Raw genomic sequence first — 9,695 nt, forward strand, 5'->3', positions numbered from 1 at the left:
TAGTATGTCTAAATGAAGAGCAAAAATTGAAGTTACCTAAGGTTGGAATTTGAACAAAAATTTATCGTTAATACCTTCTCTCCTTAAGCTCCTTCTCCATAACTCTTTTGCCAGTGTTTGCTTATTAATCGCAATGAATCTCTACTGGGGAATTTCCTTCGGTTTCTCTTTTCTCAATTTTTATATGAAGCAGAATAATGTAAAGTGTGGTCATTATTTTTTTTTATAGAAAATTTGCATTCTGTCATCATATATCCCAGGTTGTTTTAATAAAGCAACACTATCTTACGTTGCTTAACATTAAGTAAAAGTGATATTCTGGGAGAAGTGCTACAGTTATTCTGTTTTCTGGCACATCTGTCCCTCACTCCCTAAGCCTAGCCCTCACACCCCAATGTGAGAAGCATGACTAGTTTTTTCCATCTAGATTGTAAGGCTGCTCTTTCTTTGAGGGGAAAAAAAAAGATACAGATGACGATCTAGGAAGAAAGAGGAGTGGAGAGGAGGGAAGCAAAGTAGAGGAGAAGGAATTATATATAAAAGTAATTGAATATAACTTACTCTGCCTGGTTCTTCATAATCTAGCCCTGTGCTGTCTAATATGGGTAGCTACTAGGCATATGTGCTTATTAAACAGTTGAAATGTGGCAGGTGCAACTGAAGAATTTTTACTTTACAATTAAATATTGAAGGAATATAAAATATTTTTCCCTTACCTCCTAGATCATTGTTTTGGCAAGACTACATTTCACTAACTGTTGCAAATTTTAGCATTCAAAATTGAGATATAAGTATAATACAAACCAGATTTCAAAGACTTAGTATAAAAGAAGAATGTAAAATGTATTCTTAGTTTTTATATTGATTACATGCCAAAATTATATTTTGGAAATATTCAGTTACATAAAGTATATTTGTAAAATTAAATGACTTGCTTATTTGTGCTTTTTAAATGTGGCTTTAGAAATACAAAGTTATGTATGTGGCTTACTTTATATTGGACAATTCTGATCTAGACTCAATATATCCAATTTTATTTTCCATTCCTTCCTTCAGCAGGGAAGTTTCTGAGGGTCAGGAAGGAGAATCTGTACCTAACTCACTGAACATTGAGGGAGGCACGACTGTCTGGGTCACTGTTAGTTATGGATTCAGAGATTCTCATTAGGGTCTTAAAATAGTTTGCTGCTTTTGCTATTGATAACTGCATTTCCTAGTACCCTATAAATACTTTGATCATAAAAGTAATACTAGTAATTATGTGAACTAATTACCATCAAATGTAGTAGTGATTATGCATATCATTAAATACTGATGGATTAACTTTCAATTTTTATTAGACTAAAGCAGTTTACATTCATATACACTGGTAATCAGCCACTCAAATAGCATAGTCATACACTCACAACTTTAGAAATTAAAGTGATCAATTTATGAGAATCCCTCAATGCATGCATTTGTTTGCTAGAATTGTTTTTAACATTTCAAAAATATCAATAAACACTTGTTGAATCAGTGAGTTTTATAACATATCCAGGAATTAACCAGTTAGAAAATGTTTGTGTGTATGTGAATTGCTTTTTAACATAATAATGATATTGATAATAAATTAGTTCTCAAAGCAGTTTGCCTTATTCTATAAAAAATTTGAGATGACAGTAAACATATAAAATTATGTCAGTACAAGCAGAATAAAAATTATCAGGAAAAAAGAATACCACAAATAGATTATAAACTCAGTACAGTTTCTATAATTAACTTTAAAATTTGGTTTTTAGTTCCCTAGTAGTCAAAGCAAAATAGTATGCAGTATTTTATTATTTGGGAATAGAGGCATACTAGACCCAAAGGAAACATAGCTTTTCTTGAAGTGAACAAGAGTGTGATAAATAACTTTGTGTTTTATTTTTACAGGAATCGTGGGAAACCAAAATGAGACATAATCAGCTGTGTTGTGAGACACCACCTACTGTCACTGTACATGTAAAATCGGGGTCAAATAGATTGCATCAGCCTAAAAAACCCATTACCCTGAAGCGTCCTATTTTTAAAGATAGTTGGCCAGCATCTGAAAAAAATGCACATAATAGCAACAAGTCTAAACGCCCCAAAGGACCCTGTCTAGTTATACAGCGTCAGGAAATGACTGCTTTCTTTAAATTATTTGGTAGGTTTAAAATATTGTAATAGAGGTAATTATAAAGTACTTAAAAATGAGAGAATGTAAGTTCTGTTTTATCATTTTCATGATAATCAAAAAGGATGCTGTTATTTTCTGTGTCAGATTTTCCATCTCCAACCAAATTTGTTTTTGCCTTAGTCTGTTGTTTTTTTTTTCCCCCCACTGCTAGATTTTTGTTTGTTTTTGTTACTTTTAGAGTAGAAATTCTGACTCATCTAGCTTCTAGTCTACTTAATTCAAGTGTCAAATATAAATTCTGGGCAATTCAAGGTCATAGCATGAGTTTTGTTTGACCTAAAGTAAATACACAGAAAGTCTCAGGTGAGCTAACTGACTCGTGTCACTGAGCCGGAGGGGTTTCCCAGGACTCAGTGCTAAAACTGAGCAAACTGGCAAGGTTAGTCAACCTAGAGAAGTTTCAGTATAATCTCTGGGGAATATTATTAAAAATTAACTATGTTTTATCATAATGTTCATATAATAAAATTGAATTTTGTTCAGATCTTGAAACAGTGCTGCTTTGCTGATAATCTTAAAAATAACCAAAAAGAAACTTTGTAGTATTTCTCCTGGCCCAAGAAAGAGGACCTTTTTTTTTTTTTTTTTTTTTTTTGGGGAGGTAGTAAGGTAGACAGAATAAAAGGTTGGATAGATAGATTCTGGTACTTATCTGTGGGACTGAATCAAGTAGCTATCACAGACTGGTAGATTGAGGTAACAACCTTCCTTGCTTATAGAGGAAAAGAGATGCATAAAAGAAGAGAGAGTTAGGGACAAGAGTATTTGCCCTTCTGAGAGGACAGAAGTCTTTAAAAAATGGGGGATGGGGGTTCCCTCTCTATTAAGAGTAGAGCAAAATTATTACCCAGAAACTTTTTTGTTATTCATAACTGAATATGGGAAATAAGGGAAAATACATGGCTCTACCATTTTAGGTAATTTAAGAAATAGAAATGGAATTAACAAGGCAGAGATTAATTATTCTCAGAAAGTCGATACATATTGGAACTTTCCATTTATTTGACTACACTGATAATATTCCTAGGATGTAATAAAAAGTTATACTTAGTTATTTAACTAAAAATGAAGGGAGAAATGGAAAAAAGTGGATTTTTTTCCAAATTATTTTCTGACAGCTACACATATATTTTGGTATTATGTATTTGAGTCTTTATTTGAAGTGAGTGTTTTTTACCTATTTTTTGGATGTTATTCTTTTTAACAGTACTTTTTTCTGTTGATCTTTTTGTCAAAACACTGTCTTTCCAAAATTAAATGTTATAAATAACTAATGAATTTTAAATCTTCCTTACATAGACATTTTCATGTGTATTTGGATAATAGATAATTGGACAGAGATGAGATAAATATGAGGATAGAAAAAGAACCCAAAACTAAAAATACCCTATACCTAAAAGGAGAAAGCGGTTAAAAAAAAAAAAAAAAAGATATTTAGAAAACAGAGTATTCATTGAGTCATTATTTCTTAATGACTGAGTTATTTTTTATCAGATTCCATTTCCACCTGTTAAAGATTTGTTTTGGAAATTAACAAAGAGCCCATCTAGAGCTACCCAAAACATTCCTAAAAGAGCTACTGGAATATTTAGTAAATCAAACACTTCTGGCATTCCCCCTCTAGTCTGGGCTATATATTAAAGCAAATCAGGTAGGAAGAAGCCAAAAAATAAAGTGGTAGTTTTCTGTACAGTGCTTGCAGTGGTAAACACACTAAAGAACCAAAAACTATACTTTGTACAATACCAGTCCAGCCATTTTGTGTGATTTATAAGCATTGTTTATAATCTCATGTAAAAATTAATTCTTCAAAAGGAAACCTGTTTTCAAAAGACAAGTCATAGCCTTCTTTTGTTGTAGATGATGATTTAATTCAGGATTTCTTGTGGATGGACTGCTGCTGTAAAATTGCAGACAAGGTAAATTTGATAACAGTATAATCATTAACTAGCATTTTTATGTTAATGGACTGTCTAATGAACCTTATAATGATTTTCTATCTTATTAATTAAGGTTAAGAAAAGAACTAACTTAACGTTGCTCCTTCAAAATGGAATCCTTATACGTTAGTATACAACATACATTTATTCCATCTATACTCAAGGAATTGTAAAGTATTATTGATTTAGGTTCATATGATCTTAAACCCATATTTGTTTGATTTAAAACAAGAATCAATATAGACGTAATATGTTTTTTGTTTGGTTGGTTGGGTGTTTTTGGTTTGGTTTTGCTTTTGATTCTTTTTTAATTGAAGTTCAGTTGATGTACAGTACAGGTGTACAATATGATTCACAATTTTTTTAAGTTATACTCCATTTATAGTTATAAAATATTTGCTGTATTAGGCTTAATATGTTTTGATCAGAATTGTTACCTTCTATAAGGTAATAACATCTGATAAAAGTGGTTGATTATACATTTTAATATTTTGTAGATAATTTAAATGAAACAAATCCCAATAATCTTGTAGAGTAAAATTAGTTTATCTTATTCTTTGTATAGGAATCAGTGTTTCATAAAAGAACATCATGATGCTGATTTATACAGTAGGGATTGTGATGTCTCTGTACTCTTTAGGTTTAGCCAAACAGTTAGAATTTCAGCTTTATAAATGTCATCTTAGACCAGTTAGTCATATCAGAAAATGCGACATGACTTCATATCACATTTAAGATAATGTGCCAACCAACAGAAAAGGGAATTAACAGACTACCTCATGATTAAATACCCATTAACTTAATATTGATGTAAACTCTCTTATTTTAAGCTTAAGATAACAAAAATAAAATTGGAGGTTTTCTTTTAAAGTTTGAAATTTTAATTTTATAAAATTTCAAACATGCGGTAGTACATTTAAAATTATAATAGAGATAATAGAACAAAGACCGTCTGTGTACCTAAGCTAAAACAGTGATTAACTCATTGCCATTCTTGTTTCTTCTCATTTCTGTCCCCAAAACTGGATTATTTTGAAGCAAACCCCAGACAGCCTAACATTTTATCCATAAATATTTAAAGATGTACTTCTAAAAAGTGAGATCTTTCTAAACATAATCAGTGTCACTAATACCTTTAAAAATTAACAGTAATGCCTTAATATCAAATATCCAGTTCATGTGGACTTCTAAAGTTTAAATTTTAGTTTTAAGTGCCTTATCGGTAATTAAAGTTGTTGGACAGCAGGGGGCAGTGCCTCTAAAGTAACTAACCAGGAATAGTGTATCTTAACAAACTAGTATCGAGTCCTCTACTGAAAGTTACCTTGAAGAACTTGGAATCACCTTTGTGGTCAAACCTGCGAAGGTAGGATGAATTAGCTATTTTACGAAAGGGAGTCTAATATATTTGTATTGTAACTTGTTTTTAACTTGAACAGGCAGAACCTGGCATGGGTCCTAATAACAGGCTAGACATGTCTTCCTAGTAATACATTTAAAACACTTTTCCCAGTGAAAATAGAGCCATGTGATTCTAATTTTTGGTTAGAAGTTATTTTTTAAATTATTTTGAGTATGGATGTCTACAACTAACTCAAAGAGTTGAGGCAGGGAAAATTGTATATACACACACATCAAGCCAGTGTGGCAACAGAGTAACAGTTGATGAATCTTGGTAAAGGATGTATGGTTATTCACTTGATTATTGTTTCAGCTTCTTTATATGTTTGAATAATAGAAAAAAAAATGCGTTTGGGGTTCAAAAGATATTGGCAAGAATAAAATTTAGGAGTTTATTCCAATTATGACTTAGTCATAAGTGATCCAGAACTATTTCTCACTGTTCATATGGATTAAAGGAAGCCAAAAAATAAGGACTCAAATAGGTATTTCTATAATAAGGATAAATAATGCTTTATTGTTTTAGCATAGAAAGACAGCTAGTTTAAAGCAGTTTTACTTATGAAAGCAAAACATTAATTTTAACTTTTAACTTTTTTCTCTATAGTATCTTTTGGCTATGACCTTTGTTTATTTCAAGAGAGCTAAATTTACTGTAAATGAGCATACCAGGATAAATTTCTTTATTGCTCTGTAAGTATGCTTTCTACTAAGTGGTAGTTTTTATGGTAGTTATTTATAAGTCGTGTCTGATTCTTTGTGACCCCATGGTCTATACAGTCCATGGAATTCTCCAGACGAGAATACTGGAGTGAGTAGCCTTTCCCTTCTCCAAGGTATATTCCCAACCCGGGGGTGGAACCCAGGTCTCCTGCATTGTGGGCTGTTTCCTTATCAGCTGAGCCACCAAGGAAGCCCAAGAATACTGGAGTGGGTAACCTTTCCCTTCTCCGGAGGATCTTCCTGACCCAGGAATTGAACCAGGGTCTCCTGCATTGCAGGCAGATTCTTTACCAACTGAGTTATCAGGGAAGCGCAATATATACAATACCTTATTTAAAATAGAGGCTGTTTAAACCCTGGTATATATCTTTGAATAGGCCTTCCTGTTTAAAAGCTGTATTTTTTTTTTACTTTAATAGGATTTTCTTATGTTCTTTTCATTGATCTTATGCCTAAGATTTATTTTTTAATATTCCACTTGAGTTTGTATTGTACTTTTCACATTGTCATACTTTATATAGTGTTCCATATAAATTATCCCCAAAATTTCTTCTTTTGGACTTAGAGACTTGTCAAAAGCCAGAATATCCTCTTTGAAATTTAATATTTAGTAAAAATCATTATAACTATTGCCCTTTTAAGTTGAACAGTTTGTGGAAAATACTCTAGACAATCTCAGTATCAAAAGCCCAGTACCTGGATACAATGCTACAGTTTGAAATATATGAATATAATTTTAAGTACCTAACTAAGGAGCTACATATAAACATATTGAAGTTAAATATCACAGCAACTATTAGCAATGAAGAATTTAAAGTCTGCTTAATTCAGAATGCAATTCAAGAAATAGGACTAGAAGAAATTGATCTTTGCATGTTTTCAGGAGATACATTTCCCCATGCATAGGAAAAAGTGAACTCAGTATAAAATTTGATGATGATTGCTAAATTGGAGGAACATAATAGTATTTGCTAATTTAAGTATCATGTGCGAGACACCAGAAAAATGTTTTCTATAAACTCATTTAATTTTCCTATGAGATATATTTTTAAATTATCTCCATTTTACAGATAGGAAAAATAAAACTTAGGAAGATTAAGTGCTTTCCAAGATCACAAAAGTTAGTAAGCAGTGGAACTGGGACACAGATTTAGGTATGATTTGCCAATGGCCACATCCAGCCATTTGACACTAAGCTGTATTGCTGTTAATGTGTCTTTTAGTATTATATCTGTATATTGATGCAATATCTATTTTGTAGTTTTTTTCTCACCTGAAAATTGAAAACAAGCCAAAATAAACTTTATTTAAATGTTACCACATGCCCAAAATTGGATTTGACCAGCTTTGTAAAATTATTACCAGCAGAGCACTTTGTTAGCTTACACTGTGTAGTAGCATGTCAGGTTTTATTGCATGTTGTATTATAAGCTTCATATTAAAAGTAACATGAATCATAATTTCCATTTTTATATCTAATTGTACTTTTGATATAACCCCACTTAATGTGAAGTAAAGTGATAGTCGCTCAGTTGTGTCCGACTCTTTGCAGTCCCATGGACTGTAGCCCACCAGGCTTCTCTATACATGGAATTTTCCAGGCAAGAATACTGGAGTGGGTTGCCATTCCCTTCTCCAGGGGATCTTCCTGACCCAGGGATCAAACCTGTGTCTCCTGCATTACAGGCAGATTCTTTACAATCTGAGCCACAGGGGAAGCCCACCCAACTCAATAGTTCTCATTAAATATTTTCTCAGCCACGGTTCTATTTCAAGTTATTTTCTTTTTTTTTTTTTTTTGAATTTATTTATTTATTTATTTTTTTTTTTGACAGCTTTTTCAGCACTTTTTTTTTTTATTTGATAAATTTAACACCTTTTATTGCCATACCTCATTTTACTGTGCTTTGCTTTAGTGAACTTTATAGATACATGTTTTTTTTTTTTTTTTCCTTGTTAATTTTCTGTTTAGTTGATCTATCCATAAGTGTGAGTGGGGTATTAAAGTCTCCCACTATTATTGTGTTATTGTTAATTTCTCCTTTCATACTTGTTAGGATTTGTCTTACATACTGCGGTGCTCCCATGTTGGGTGGATATATATTTATAATTGTTATATCTTCTTCTTGGATTGATCCTTTGATCATTATGTAGTGACCTTCTTTGTCTCTTTTCACAGCCTTTGTTTTAAAGTCTAATTTATCTGATACGAGTATTGTGACTCCTGCTTTCTTTTGGTCCCAATTTGCATGGAAAATCTTTTTCCACCCCTTCACTTTCAGTCTGTATGTGTCCCCTGTTTTGAGGTGGGTCTCTTGTAGACAACATATGTAGGGGTCTTGTTTTTGTATCCATTCAGCCAGTCTTTGTCTTTTGGTTGGGGCATTCAACCCATTTACGTTTAAGGTAATTACTGATAAGTATGATCCCGTTGCCATTTACTTTATTGTTTTGGGTTCGAGTTTATACACCATTTTTGTGTTTTCTGTCTAGAGAATATCCTTTAGTATTTGTTGGAGAGCTGGTTTGGTGGTGCGGAATTCTCTCAGCTTTTGCTTGTCTGAAAAGCTTTTGATTTCTCCTTCATACTTGAATGAGATCCTTGCTGGGTACAATAATCTGGGCTGTAGGTTTCAAGTTATTTTCTATGTATTCTTTTAACACACTGAACTTCTACTATTATTTTTCTATATTCTTTTTTAGTTATGTATTTTTTTCATGTTGCCTTTTCTACTTGACTATAAACTCCTTAAAGGCAAGGAATGTGTACCTTACTTTTTTTGCATACCTCAATGGCTAATGTAGAATTTCTTAAGTCTTTATTTGAATAAATATAATTAACCTTATGCAAAATAAATGGACTCTGCTCCAAGAAAAATCTATTTCAAATTAGAAGACAACTTACATGTGTAAGATACAGACATTTCATTGCATGGAGCCTGAAAAATTGTTAATGTAGAATGAAATCATAATGTGGTCCTATTGAAAAGTGAAAGTGAAGTTGCTCAGTCATGTCCAGCTCTTTGTGACCCTGTGGACTGTAGCCTATCAGGGTCCTCTGTAACATAGTGCATTATCAGTTCAGTTTAGTTGCTCAGAAGTGTCCAACTCTTTGCAACCCCATGGACTTCAGCACGCCAGGCTTCCCTGTCCATCACCAACTCCCGGAGCTTGCTCAAAATCATGTCCGTGATGCCATCCAACCATTTCATCCTCTGTCAACCCCTTCTCCTACCCTCAATCTTTCCTAGCATCAGGGTGTTTTCCAGTGAGTCAGTTCTTCGCATCAGGTGACCAAAGTATTGGAGTTCCAGCTTCAACATCAGTCCTTCCAGTGCATATTCAGGACTGATTTCCTTTAGGATTGACTAGTTGGATCTCCTTGCTGTCCAAGGGACTCTCAAGAGTCTTCTCCAACACCACAGTTGAAA

General features: G+C 32.7%; 1 protein-coding gene across 1 annotated transcript in view; it reads left to right on the forward strand.

Annotated features, from left to right (window-relative positions):
* The first annotated feature begins 893 nt into the window (after positions 1-893).
* Positions 894-9,695, forward strand: part of SPDYA (speedy/RINGO cell cycle regulator family member A) — a 36,648-nt gene continuing 27,846 nt past the window's right edge. The window contains exons 1-3 of the mRNA XM_010840670.1: positions 894-2,167; positions 4,061-4,119; positions 6,149-6,234. Coding sequence (XP_010838972.1) covers positions 1,933-2,167; positions 4,061-4,119; positions 6,149-6,234 — 380 coding nt within the window. The 5' untranslated portion in view covers positions 894-1,932. The remainder of the gene's footprint in view (positions 2,168-4,060; positions 4,120-6,148; positions 6,235-9,695) is intronic.

The sequence above is a fragment of the Bison bison genome, unplaced genomic scaffold, assembly GCF_000754665.1.
Source record: "Bison bison bison isolate TAMUID 2011002044 unplaced genomic scaffold, Bison_UMD1.0 scf7180017864145, whole genome shotgun sequence".
NCBI classification, from domain to species: domain Eukaryota; kingdom Metazoa; phylum Chordata; class Mammalia; order Artiodactyla; family Bovidae; genus Bison; species Bison bison.